The sequence below is a fragment of the Citrus sinensis genome, chromosome 4, assembly GCF_022201045.2.
Source record: "Citrus sinensis cultivar Valencia sweet orange chromosome 4, DVS_A1.0, whole genome shotgun sequence".
Lineage (NCBI taxonomy): Eukaryota > Viridiplantae > Streptophyta > Magnoliopsida > Sapindales > Rutaceae > Citrus > Citrus sinensis.
The window spans coordinates 15,288,507-15,303,245 of NC_068559.1; the positions used below are offsets into that span (position 1 = coordinate 15,288,507).

Below are 14,739 nucleotides of genomic sequence, written 5' to 3' on the forward strand. Positions count from 1 at the left end.
GACAAAAGTTAGGGTACGGTACAACTGTTGCAACGTAGCCGAGTCCAGAATTATACTCCTCAAACAATATATTTACAAATAAATTAACTCCATTTCTTATGAGAAAAATGAAAAAATAGAGAGAAAGAAATTTGTATTATATATACTTGAAGGAAATTAATGTAAAATTTTTACAAAAAGAAAAAATTTATTTGTTACAATAAAGTGGGAGATGAGACATGAGCGATGGTAAATTTAATAAAATAAAAAAATAATTCAAAATGTGGACTCGGATGGGAGCCTCACTATTTTCAGAATCTTCTCTCATGTTCTTTAAAAATAGAGAACGGTAATTCAATGTTCTCCACTTCTCTTTGCAAAATCTAAAAATCGAAAATACTTTATTCTTTAAATTTTGGGAAATTTGTAATCTATCTCCAAATAAATTGACATTTTACACCGCGTCCTCAAAAAATTTGACTGTTGCACTGCGCCCCCAATTTTGTTATTTTCTCAGTTAAGTTTAACGGTGGAGGGGTAAAATTAGAAGTTCATTCCTTAAATTAATTTTAATGGGAATTCTCTTTATTGCATTTGAAATAAAAATCTTTAAAAAAATTTTTGTCATACAGAGGGGTATTTTTGTCATTTAATTAAAAGTTAAACGGAGCCGTTAGAAATAACTGAAAAATTAACGGAATTGGAGGCGCGGTGCAACACGATATTTTTTTTGGGTGCGCGGTGTAAAATGTCAATTTATTTGCGGGTAGGTTAAAAATTTTCCTTAAATTTTTACTTTATTACTATTAAATAGACCCATCGAACATATTTTCTTAATTTTCATTCTTGTAAAGCGAAAAATAGCATATGGAAAAAAAAAAGTATCAAACACACCCTAATCGTTTTATTTTTATTTGAATTTGATTTAGGTTAACTATTGATTTAACCATTATATCCTTTTCTTAGTAACAATGACGGCGAAATTTGAACGGTTAGGTATGATTCGATGATATGTCGAACCTTATGATGCAGATTGCAGGCCGAAAATAACCCATTTCATAATAATAACTATATTTAATTTTTTAAAATCGGTGGACAAAACCGTCTTTTCAACCTATTTCAGAGAAAGCGATGCCTGTCTTTCGACGTCTCCAGCTCTCTGGTTCTCTTTTGAATCTGCCGCTGAGGCAAATTCAATTAACGCAACAAAAGAAAGCTTGTGCTCTAGAATCAATTTCCTCACTTCATTTTGCTTCATAGGGTCGTTAAAATCTCCGTCGACTGACGCCGCTAATTCCCAGAACTCATATCGGTTTTGGTCTGCAAATATATTTTGTAAGTGGGCTCAATTTATTTATTTATTTATTTTAAGTTTATGAGAGTGATGATAAAAAGAATCAAGCTAACTCAATTTCGGGTTGAAGAGTAAATATCTTTGTTAGCAGCAAGTGAAGGAAGGAGAGAACTTGTCAAACAAGACCAAGCAATTTTGATTTTCTTTTACTTTTTGAACCTAAGATTTTGTTTTAAGGGGGGAAAATTTTTAGCTAATTCAATTTGAAATATGAAAAACTTTAAGCTCTTCACGACTTAAACTTATCCCATTCAATATTAAAAAAAAAAAAAAACCAACCCTAGCTGTTCATTTATCAAAAAGAATGTATTTATGCTGTCAGTTATTTAGTTGTAGTGTATATTTCATAAGTTAATCTGGGTTTCTTGTTAATTGAAGCTTGTGTGGTTGGTTCTGTTTATATCTATTGTCAGTGTTCATTGTTGATTGATAAGCGGTTGTAAAATTTGTGATATCCTGTTATCTCATAAATCCTGATTACCAGGAAGTTGGTTGGGTTGAACAATGGCGGGAACAAAGTCACTGAAAGACTATCTTAAAAAATATGAGAGTAACAGTAACGAAGAAGAGAAGAAAAAGAAGAAGAAGAAGAAGAAGAAGATGATGAAGAAAACAGATTCTACGCATGCTGCAGGAGTTCTAATTGTTGATGAAGATCCTGTTTGGCAAAAACCTGTAAATCTTGAAGAAGAAGATGATGGGAATGATTCAGCTGGTAAAGAACTCAATTGTTGTTATCTTTTCTATTTTTAATCTTCAACTGGGGCTATTCTTTATTATGTTAATGTTGTTGCATCTTTGTGTAATAGATGAAGAGAAGCCCCAAGTTGATGAGGACATCGAAGTGAAGCGAATGAAGCGGCTGGAGCAACTTAGGTTGAGAAGACCTTATAATGGGATAGCGGAGGATGGCAGCGGCTGGGTTTCACTTGATACTCTACCCCCGGGCTCACAGAAACCAGATTCTGATATGTCCCCCCCTCGTAAACAGAGGACTCGTAATGACAGTCCTTCACCGGAACCTGAACCAAGGCCACCAGCTTCTGCAAGAGATACTACTGATTTATCACCTCCACAACAATGGCAGAATCGCCGTGATACTTCATTGCATGATTCTGACCCAAAATCTGCTCATTCCTGTGGTTTGAATTCTGATCTATCTCCACCACATAAACGACGGGCTGGAAATGACTCACCTTCTCCAGAACTCAGAGAGAAGCCTGCCAGAGAAAGTTCCGATTTGTCTCCTCCAAGGCAGCGGCGGAGACGATATCATACCCCATCACCTGAACCCGAGCAAAAAATTGGAAAGTCCAGAGGATTGGATTCTGATTTATCTCCGCCTCGGAAACGTAGGGCTAGGAATGACACACCTGAACTTGAACCTGGTCTTAAACCTGCAGGAGAGGATGCTGACTTGTCTCCTCCACGTCAGCCACGGAAACACCACAATACTCCATCACCTGAACCTGAAATTTCTGTTTCTAGACGAGTTGAACGGGGCTCCTCTAATCGAGGCAGTGATCTCTCTCCCCGGCGGAGAAATAAGAAGGATCCCACTAGTGGTAAACCTGGATTGCCTGTGGTCCCTGACCTTTCTCCACCTAGGAAGATTCAAAAAGATGAAAAGGGGATTCAAAGAACAGGATTAATTACTGGAAAAGATATCAGTGAAGAAATTTCTAATAGAAAGAAGGAGGATTTGTTGAGGTAATTTACTTATATAACTTAAAAACTGAATTCCTCTTTTCTTACCATCTTGCTTTGTCAAATTTCTGGTTAATCAACCAGACTTTTTTGTTCACATCTTTTCAGGGTATCATTTCATAATCACATGAATCTGTGGAATGTATGAATGTTTACCGTCTAGTTACCAGTCTTCATTTCATTTTCTTATTTAATAGACTTGAATAGATAACCTCACAACATCTGAACTCTCCCTCTTCCTTTACCCTTTAGCCCAAGGGTACTTACCAGTTCTCTTCTCAGGCCTGGACTTTGGTCAGTAGTGTTTTTTATTTTTTAATTTTTTTTTTTTGTGAGAAACTTTTATTATATGCCATTGAAAATGCTACAAGACCTTAAGATCTAGCTGCAACTGGGTGTTGATGGCTATATTATAGCAAGTATTGTTTGACCTTCTTATGATTATTACTTTGGTTGTTATAAAGGATCTCTGTGTAGTCATCGCTTTAATTGTTAAAAGTTTGTTTTACATGCTGACTAAGAAGCTAACTGTATGATTGCCCACCTCAGATTAGGAAGGGTATATAGACGATCTTTTTAAGATGGGTGGTATTTCCATGTTGATTGGGCTTACCAATAACCTGCATTTTCTATTTAGTTTAGATAAAGGTTTGAGAGTTTTATGTCTTATATACTGGAAACAAATATATATGCTTTTATTTTTCTTTTCATTTGTTTTCTTTATATTTTTATTGTACTGAAAACATTTGAAGTGGTTGATATGTGAAATTCAAAATTATCAATGGTTTACAATTTCAAGCATTTGTAACTTTGAATTCTATTTATTATTATGTAATTCAAAACTGTTCCTCAGTGCTGTTTCTAGATTTATCTGGGATAAGATAAAGGGAGAAGGGAGAACTGGTTACTAAATTACATAGTAGTTGCCTTCTATTAATTTGATTGTGCATATCCACTTCCTATTTTGTTTGATCTTGTTCTAAATAATATGATATCTTATTCTAAGAAATTTTGCTAGAAAAAGCAAATAGGATATTTGTCTTATTTGGTGACGCTATCCAACTTGATTGTGTGACTTAAATACATATTTAATTTTGTAGGTTTCAAGAGCTGGATCCTTCTGTAACTGGACTTGGTGCAGAAGCTGTATATCGTGATAAGAAAGGTTAGGAGAAAAGTGATTTTTAAGTTGGTCAATCTTACATGTTTTAATTTATTTTAGGTTTCAGTTTTTCATGCTTTTTGCATTTTTCTTGCCCATTAATTTTACAGGAGGACGCATATCGAAGGAGGTGTATTTGAAATCAAAAGAAAAAAGAAAAGAAAAACCAGAGGTACTTCTTTGGAAATTAACTTCTAAAAGATAATGCTTGTACTTGGGGTTGATTTACGTTGCTTATATTAAAGTTCAAGCTATTTTATGAACGTTCACTGAATCTTTATATAACCAAGTGAGATTTTGAAAGATGTCAAATTATGAGAATGCACAGAAAAAGATATAAGAGACTGATCTACATAATTTTATAGAAAATTTTCTGTTGTTTTTTGCTCTATTGAGTATGAGAGTTGGTTATCAATGGCTGCCTTTCTGTTTGTCAGGAGAAAAAATTGGAATGGGGCAAGGGCTTGGCTCAAAAACAGGAAGCTGAAGCTAGATTGCGCGAATTAGAACTTGAGAAGGAGAAACCCTTTGCACGAACTAGGTAAAATTCATTGTTATTTTCCGACTCATGTCTCATTCTTGTTTATTCTAGTTTTGTAAACGTTTACTGATTTTGTTCATCTTTATTTAATCTTCTGATTCCTTATTCTCCCCCCCCCCCCCCTTCTTGGCCACTTGTTTAATAGAGAATATTCTCATACTAGGTGAAAGTTTTGTTTTCTGATGGTTTTGAAATGCTATTTTGATGCAAGGGTTCGATTCCGGTTTCTCCAAACCCTTGGTGAATTGCAATTTGGTATGGGATGGGGTGCTTGGGCAACTGGAAAAAAACATAAAATAATAGAAAAAATTGATCAAGCAACAATAGTGTTTGCTTTTTACCAATGTGGTTTATAACCATGTTATGCTTGCTTCCTTTATTGTTTCTTAGCCTGTATGCAAATTATTGTTTGTTATCTTTCTCTAATTGTGTATGCATCTTTTCCTTGCAGAGATGATCCTGAACTGGACAAAATAATGAAGGATAGAATAAGATGGGGAGATCCAATGGCTCATTTGGTCAAGGTATTGTAAGTCATATTTGTGGGTTTCAAGCACAATTTTACGCGGAAAAGTGTCTGGTACAGAGGTCATAAAAAATATTAGAAAAAAAAAAAAAAAACAGTTTTCATGTGGACAGTCACCAAGGAACATATAGTATATTTTGGCATCATCATCAATACCAAAGAGCTTTTTAATGCATACCGATTTTTTGTGGGTGAATCAGCATATGTTTTCCTTAGTCTACATATAAATTTAGTGCTGATTTTGTGATATTTCTTTTCATTATGATGTAGAGGAAGCATTCTGAGCCGGTCCTTCAAGACCTAGGAGAAAACGAGAAGATGAAAGAATCGGGGTTTGTAATTCCTCAAGACATTCCTAGTCACAGCTGGATAAAAAGAGGATTAGATGCTGCACCAAATCGATATGGTATACGACCAGGAAGACACTGGGATGGTGTCGATCGTAGTAATGGTTGGTTCACTTCCATTTCATTCTTGCCAGTTTTTTTTCAGTTTAGTTTCCTAGGTTGATAATCTACAATGAATCTGCCTGTGGGTATCATTCTATCTATAATTAAATGTGGTAGTTCAATAATGTGGCCAACTCCCATTCGAGGTCACTCAAATGCAATGACAATAAAAACACAATTATTTAGAGAAGAAATACTTATCTTAAAAATGTGACCGTTTTCTTCTGTTGTGCATCTTGTAGGATATGAAAAACAATTGTTCAAAAGAACGAATGAGAAACAAGCTACACAAAGAGAAGCTTATCTGTGGTCTGTTGCTGACATGTAACTTATGCTTTACCGGCTAGAATTTCTGCCGAGCCAGCTAGAAATGTGCGTCAGTTCAAATGCAGGGTTGTGAGTAGATGCAATGCAATCAGAAGGAATATTTGCATTTGTGTCGATCATTTAATGATGAGGATGTTCGTGGCTTTGAGCTTTATTCAATTGCAGGGCTATCCACACTGCAGCAGTGTTTGGAAACAAAATCAAGTTAGAAAGCAAACTTTAATCCTTTTCTCTAAGAGTTTTTATTTATTATTTATTATTTATTTTTTGCTTCCAACACAAGGATTGATGGATAGACTAGGGCTGTTGAGAATGAATGAGATCAATGAGATCATGTATGTACCAAATCTAAATCAAGAATTGACATTGAGGTCAACTAGATTTGTGATTTTTGTAAGATTGTATTAATGTGATGGCGGGAACCTTTGTGGCTAATTTTGCCAATGTGATTTCTCGATGACAAATTGAAAAATATCTGCTAACATGATGAATGTGGAATTAATTCGGAGGTTGAAATTATCACCCTAGTTTTAAAAATGTTTCAACAGACTATTGTTTTAGAAGGGAAGATTATGTCAGCCGCTTCGAGAATATGAAAAGTGGGAGCCGCCTATGTTGCAACAGTTGCAACATACCACTACTTTTGTCATTTTATAATTTAACCATTGGATCCAAGGCAAGAATGGTAAAAGCAAATCCAACGGCAGGGTGTATTTATTTGGTTTTTTTCATTGTAATCCCTCTTATTTTTTGAAATGCTAGGAAAAAATATTATTATTATTTTATTTATTAGCTTAGTTGTTAAATGATATGAATAAGGAATAAGTATAAAATTTAAGAGAACTTTTATTATTGATATTAGGCAATTACAATGCATGATTTAATACTCGTTTATTTATTCCACAAATTCATAAATATTTCGTAATTTATTAATTATTACTATCATTTTTAGATCTACTCTCATTATTTAAATTTATTAATTATTATTTTTATATTAATTATTAATAAATAAATATAATATAATATAACAAAATAATATTATAATATAATTTATTTTTAATATTATAATTATTATAGTAAAAATAAAAAATAATTTTAATATATTTAATATTTCAATTAAGACAAAAGTTAGCACACTATAGTGAATTATATAATTGACTACAATCTAACTTTAAAACTTCCAAACATAGGTAAGTAATAAATTAATGTGAACAATATTATAACAATATACAATATTATGTTCTAAACACATTCTAATGGTGCGTTTATTAAATAAGAATTAAAATGAACTAGAATTGTAATAAGGAATTTGAATTAAAATAAGTTATTTACTTGAGCTATAGGAATTGGAATCGGAATGAACAACATTCCCATTGATGTGTTTACTTTATTTTATAATTGGAATAGACTATTATAAGTTATTAAAATGCCCTTTGTTAATTGTGTCCCTAATATTATTTGTATATATTATAATTAAACAATAATAATAATAAAACTAAAAATAATAATTATGACAATAATGTTAATTAAAAAAATTAAAAAATTTAACAATAACAATAATAACAACAAAATTAACTGAAATAATAATATTAATAATGATAATAATAAAAATAATAAAAATTATTAATAAGTTTTAATAATAATAATAACAATAATTAATAATAATTAAAATAATAAAGTTAATATATTTTAATAACAATAATTTTAATCATAACAAGATAAATATTAATATTAATGAATTAATTACAGTATAATAACAATTAAAATAATAAAAGAAATAAATTTTAATAATAATAATATAGTAATAATCATAAATAAAAATAATAAAAAATAATAAAATTTAATAGAAATAATCTTATATAATAATAATGATATTAATAATAATAATAAAAAATTAAAATTCTTTTCAAATGTCATTTTATTTCAAAAATGGACTTATATGTAAATGTTTGTTACTTTTTGTGGCTATTGAATTTTCCAGAAAATATAAGGTAGTGTAATATAATCAAACACAAAATGATAAAAGTTGTTGTATGTTGCAACTGTTGCAACATAGGGGGACCCGTGAACAGGGATAGCAATGGGGAGGGGAGGGGAGGGGACCGATCTCCCCGTATCCATTCCTGATATTTTGCGTATGTCCCCGTCCCCTCCCCGTCCCTGTCAGAATTACTTGAGAGAATCATCATCCCCTCCCCGAATAATAACAGGGGATCCCCGGGGGTCCCCGATCCCCGAATAATTAATACATTTTTTTTCAATTTTAAGTTAATCATATTAAAATAAAAAATTCAAATAAAAGTAAAGTTCGAAATATATCTTACATTAATATCTATTACAAAAGTCACATACATTAAATTAGTAAGTAACGCAACATGTAAGGAATACAAACTTCTTTTACAAACTATCATGAACAAATTAATAGTTTAATACAAAATTGTTACAAATAAAATCGAATTTAGATTCAAAATTAACTTTTTCAATGGTGGCGTGGGCACTTTATAAATGTGGACTATTCCCTTTATAACACAATAGTTAAATCGGAGCAAATCAAAAGTAAATATTAGATTAGATTAGATTAGATTAGATATTAACATTGTGATTCACTGTGGGCAATTATAACATCTAAAAATAAATAAAAAATAGATTTAAGTTTAAAATATTTAAAGAATATTAAAATTAAAAAAAAAAGGTTTGGCTAATAGAATCTACTCGATCTTTTTAATGTCCTAAATAAAAATTTAGGACTTTAATTAGTTAATTAGGCCTAAAAGTTTAATAATATAAATATTTTGATATTTTTTATTTTTACCAATATTTATAATTTTATAATTTAAATTTTATTATTTATTTACTAGTAATTTTAAAAAATTAAAATAAAATTAAAAATTAAAATGGGGAAATGGGTAGGGGATGGGGATTCCACCTCATCTCCGTCCCCTCCCCGAATAAGAAATTGGGTAAAAAAATTTCCCCGTCCCCTCCCCAAATAAGAAATTGGGTAAGAAATTATCCTCATACCCTCCCCGAATGAGAAAAATCCCCGAGGATACCCGTCCCCGTGGGGATTTTTGTCATCCCTACCCGTGAAAGTGTATGTAGTTATTACAAATTTTTTTGTAATATTTTAAAATTATCTTAACTTTTAGTCTTATATCGACAAACTACTTTTTCATTATTTTCATTATCCATCATTAAAGAAGCTATTAATCTAAAAAAACATAAAAGAAAAGAATTTATTATAAAAAATTATTTTTTTCCTAGAACTTTTTAAAATATTGTTTTACCTTCTTAAATGAATTTAAAGATGAGAAAGATAGTCTTTATCTTAAATATTTTAATGGTAACTAATGGAATTAATGAAAAAGTAATTGGTTGATATAAAATTAAGACTTCAGGTGATTTTGAGATATCATCATAAACTCATAATAACTATGTATATTTTTAATTTTTTAAGTTGGTTGATGGATAATTTTTCTTTTAAAAGTTAAAGAATATTTTTTTTAAGAATAAATATGTCTTTTGAGTGTGATAAACTCACAATAACTATGTATATTTTTAATTTTTTAAGTTGGTTGATGGATAATTTTTCTTTTAAAAGTTAAAGAACATTTTTTTTAAGAATAAATATGTCTTTTGAGTGTGATGATTCAACTAAATTACTAGTATTTCATTTGAGTATAATTATTAAAAAAAAATGAAACCTTATAACTATTAAAAAGAAAAAAAATCGTCTGGGTGAACATTTTTCCAAAGTCCAAACCACCAAAAATTGGAAAAAAAAAATTATCAACCAAAATTCAATTATGATAGTGAATGATACTTTTGTCGCTTTCAATTTCAAAGCTCCCGGTATTCCCGCCATTTTTCATAACAGAAAAAGAGTGACCGCTAGACTCAAATTATAAGCAACTGAAAACCGCCATGTATCATCTCCTATGTCACTTGAAAAGATCATTAAAACGCATAGAAACCTCTCTAAAGCCCCACAAAAACTCTGGCTTAACAAGGTATCTCTTGTGAGTGTCTTGACGGGGTGGGCCCATTTGGGGACGTTTGATAGAGGCAAATGGGTTCGTTCGTATAGTAAAAGTTGTAGGATTGACCCTAAACTGACCTTCAACGACTCTCAAATCCTCCACTATCTCTCAAGAAACAATCTCCAAGATGCAAGCAATCTGCTCGACAGTATGTCTGAACGAAACCACCCCAAAAGTCTTCTTGTCCATCTTACCTCATCAATCACAAAATACTCAAAACGTGGCTTCATTGATGAAGCCAAAGCACTTTTTCAGCTCATGCCGCAGAGAAATGTTGTTAGTTATAACGCCATGTTATCTGGGTTTCTGCAGAATGGGAGGTTGAGCGAGGCTAGGAGATTGTTTGAGGAGATGCCGGAAAGGAATGTTGTGTCATGGACGGCGATGATTTGTGGTTTGGCAGATGCAGGGAGGGTATGTGAGGCGAGGAAGTTGTTTGAGGAGATGCCTGAGAGGAATGTTGTTTCATGGAACTCGATGGTTGTTGGGTTGATAAGGAATGGGGAGTTGAATGAGGCTCGAAAGGTTTTCAATAGTATGCCCATAAAGAATGTGATTTCTTGGAATGCTATGATTGCAGGGTATGTGGAGTGCTGTATGATGGGAGAGGCGAGCGTTTTGTTTGAGGAGATGGAGGAGAGGAATGTGGTTACGTGGACTAGTATGATATCGGGGTATTGTAGAGCAGGTGAAGTGGAGGAAGGGTATTGTTTGTTTCGGAGAATGCCAGAGAAGAATGTTGTTTCTTGGACAGCCATGATTGGCGGGTTTGCTTGGAATGGATTCCATAAAGAATCCTTGTTGCTTTTTATAGAGATGAAGGGAATTTGTGATGTAAGACCAAATAGAGAGACATTTATATCACTTGCTTATGCCTGTGCTGGCATGGGGTTTCCTCACCTTGTTAAGCAATTGCATGCTCAAGTGATTGTTAATGGTTTGGAACATGATGATTATGATGGAAGGCTCTCTAGGAGTCTGATTCAAATTTATTCTTTGTTTGGCATCATAGACTTTGCAAACTGGATATTTAACAAGAATGGGAATAACTGCAATGTTCAGTCTTGTAATTCTATGATCAATGGTTATATTCGCTTTGGAAGGCTGGAAGAGGCTCAGAATTTGTTTGACACAGTACCTGTCAGGGATGAGATCTCATGGACTTCAATGATTGATGGGTATTTAAGTGTTGGGCAAGTATCAAATGCATATTATCTTTTTCATAACATGCCTGACAGGGATGCAGTTGCATGGACAGCGATGATTTCGGGCCTTGTCCAAAATGAGCTTTTTGTAGACGCTACATATTTATTTATGGAAATGAGGGCTCATGGTGTTCCTCCCCTAAATGCTACATTCTCCGTTCTTTTTGGAGCTGCAGGTGCAACAGCAAATATTGATCTGGGGAGGCAGATTCACTGTGTGCTAATGAAAACAGAATCTGAATCTGACTTGATTCTTGAGAACTGTTTGATTTCAATGTATGCAAAATGTGGGGTAATAGACAATGCATATAATGTTTTCTCAAATATGGTTTCTAGAGATTTGGTTTCTTGGAATTCCATGGTCATGGGGTTTTCACATCACGGGCTAGCAAATGAAACTCTGAAGGTCTTTGAATCCATGTTGGAATCTGGAACCCACCCAAATTCTGTTACGTTTTTGGGCATTCTATCAGCATGTAGTCATGCAGGGCTGGTTAGTCGAGGATGGGAGTTGTTTAATGCAATGTTTGATGTTTATAAAATTGAACCAGGTCCAGAGCATTATGTTAGTATGATTAATCTTCTGGGTCGAGCAGGGAAAATTAAGGAAGCAGAGGAATTTGTGTTGACACTGCCTTTTGAACCTGATCATCGTATTTTGGGGGCATTGCTTGGTGCTTGTGGCTTTTTTGAAGGAAATGCGGAGATTGCTGAACATGCTGCCAAACGACTCCTTGAGCTGGATCCACTAAATGCTCCTGCACATGTGGTGCTCTGCAATATATATGCCGCAAGCGGTCGACATGTTGAAGAGCACAAGTTGAGGATGGATATGGGCTTGAAGGGTGTGAGAAAGGTCCCTGGATGTAGCTGGCTAATGCGAAATGGTGGAATTCAAATGTTCCTGTCTGGAGACAAAATACCTGCTCAAGTAGCTGAAATATTGTTGTGAAGGTATCATAAGCAATAGGGATGAGATGCATGAAGTGGTCAACTAAATACAGCGCAGGGTCGAGTCGTCATTTAATTGTATGATGAGAACCGCAAGCAGATCCAAGAGCCCATTATGAGTCCAAAGGAGTTGTTGATTGGAGTTGGAACAGTTAATATGCCAGAGTTTTGCCTCTGTTAGTTTATTTTAATCTGGTTGGTTGGATATGCTTATACAGGCACAGTGAAGTTACCTCCAATATTTATAACAAGGGAAATATTCTAAATAATTTTGGTTATCTGAAGTTCGTGAGAGAAAGTGGCTGCAAACATGACTTCTTTTCAATTTGTGGAAGAAAAGGATACACGAGATTTTCATGTGCTTTATATAAGCTTCTCACTTGTCAGTTTTCCAGATGACAGATACTGAATGGTGAGTACATAAAATTTGAACAAAAGGACAAGGGAATCCATGGTACTTCTGTAGAAGTTTTTACTTTGAAAATATCATGCTTCTGAGGGATTATGGTGTCATATTGACTGAAAGTTGCTCTTGTTGTTGTAGTTATTTAAACTAGTTCACATAATATGTTCTTGTAATTATATGTGATGTTTTGAGTCTGTTGAGCTTTATTGATCACAAGCTAGAGTTGGTTTACCTTCCTTCTATTATTTTAGCTAGGCTTTTTTATGAAACCTTAAGATGGATATTTGTTCTATGAAATGAACCTTTGGAATGTATGTTTGAAATTGCTTAGAATGCAAAGAAGTGAGAAAGGAAAAGTCAAGTTTTCTAGAATACATGAACATTACCAGTTCCCTATATTATAGCTTTAAAATTTGACACTATTCGTTTATTAACAACCGAAGTTGATGGCCAATTTTTGTCTTTCGTTTTATCAGGACAACAAATTGGAATGGCATGTGGGATTGGATCTACAGTTCTAAGCTAAAGCTAGACTGCAGAACATGGAACTTGAGAAAGATGATTCAATCGCACAAACCATGTGAACAAACTAGCCATAGTTTCTTGGCTTGAATATATTGTAATTGTTGGAGAATTTTATGTAGTCTCGTGTCTATGAATTTTTCCCACTCAGAATCCCAATCTAGATTTTTTTTTTTCTTTTTAGGCTTCACTTGGCTTTTGGTTGATTATTCTCTACATATCATTTGATTCCCTTAATGTTTCATATACTATTTTCATAACAGTGTAAAATGTTTTCTAAATTTTTTTCAAGGAGGTACAAGAGATTTAGAGCTCAAATATAGGAGTTGAGGAGAAGTTGCTTTATATTTATGTTTATTTAGAAATATAAAACATTCTTAAAAAAGAAAATTGCTGAACATTGAAAAGTGAATCATACTAATTGAAAGTTCTGTTTATTTGGGGTTTGTAGCAGTACAAAATAGCTAAGAGATTAGTTTATGTACGGCATCGCATAGTAAAACCCTTGCATTCTTGCATTGTCAGTAAGCTGTAAGCAAGAGCATGCAGTGCTTTCCTATTCCTCATTGGCTAACTTGGAGTTATGTTTGCCTATAGATAAATTTGTACTCATATTGACTATTTCGTCCGAAAATGTTGCAGAAAAAACATTCTGGGCATGGTACTTCTGGACCTTTAAGGCTTTAAGATAGTGAGAAGATGAAGGAATCTGGGTTTATAATTCCTTAGAACATTGATGCTCACAGCTGGATAAAAAGAGGGGTCAGATGCTCCACCAAATTGATAAGGCCTATACGAAGAAGACATTTAAATGGGATTTGATTCCAGTAATGGTTTGTTCATTTCCATTTCAATCATGTTAAATGTTTTCGGATTATCTCCAAGAGGGGGTAGTCTGCTCTGAATCTCTTCTCGTGGACTATGATTCGGTTAGCTCAATCATGTTGGATAGCTTCCATTTGAGGTCACTTGATATGAGCAGCAAGTGTTCAGTGGGATGAAATTGAGAATTGAGCTACAAAAGAGAAGCTTATTTTGTTGTTAGCTTCTGATATTGTAGTTTGGCATCCGCCAAGGAGGCGGGCAGACACCTATGTACGTTCTTTATCCCTGCATAATAGCATGAGGAAGCAGAATTTTTACTGAATAGCTAGAAATGTGTATCAAACATTATTGAATATCTAGATTGATTAACACTCGATTGTAATTATCATAATCAATAATCACAAACTGGGTTTACCCCACGACTTGGGCATTGACAATTGGTTAAAAAAAAAAGTGAATAAAAACCAACAAAATCTGACCATTTGATGGTGTTCAATTGTGGGGTACAATACTCATGACGTAGGGTAGTCACAGCCTCTATTTAGACATATTCAAACACAAACCCATTTGGACTGATCTTGCCGTCTTAGATGGTTTTCGAAAACACAGTTGATCGGGTAGCTGGTTTTGGTATTATGTACTTGTCTCTTTTTTAATTTTGTGGAAATTTTGAGAAGTCGTCGACAGTAAAACGGAGCAAATTTAGAACAAATTAAACATGTGAGTGCGAAGCTAAATGTTTGGT

At 33.3% G+C, this 14,739-nt stretch overlaps 2 protein-coding genes across 2 annotated transcripts; both read left to right on the forward strand.

Annotated features, from left to right (window-relative positions):
• The first annotated feature begins 1,076 nt into the window (after positions 1-1,076).
• On the forward strand, positions 1,077-6,480 carry LOC102619914 (uncharacterized). The gene is made up of 9 exons (XM_006485311.3): positions 1,077-1,314; positions 1,818-2,048; positions 2,143-3,043; positions 4,141-4,205; positions 4,313-4,374; positions 4,640-4,743; positions 5,195-5,267; positions 5,540-5,720; positions 5,961-6,480. The coding sequence occupies exons 2-9, from the start codon at positions 1,838-1,840 to the stop codon at positions 6,044-6,046; spliced, it is 1,683 nt and encodes a 560-aa protein (XP_006485374.1). The 5' UTR covers positions 1,077-1,314; positions 1,818-1,837; the 3' UTR covers positions 6,047-6,480.
• Positions 6,481-9,736: 3,256 nt separating this feature from the next.
• On the forward strand, positions 9,737-13,227 carry LOC102619422 (pentatricopeptide repeat-containing protein At1g32415, mitochondrial). The gene is made up of 2 exons (XM_015532428.3): positions 9,737-12,653; positions 13,124-13,227. Exon 1 carries the CDS (start codon positions 9,984-9,986, stop codon positions 12,240-12,242), a length of 2,259 nt encoding a protein of 752 aa, XP_015387914.1. The 5' UTR covers positions 9,737-9,983; the 3' UTR covers positions 12,243-12,653; positions 13,124-13,227.
• The last annotated feature ends 1,512 nt before the right edge of the window (positions 13,228-14,739 follow it).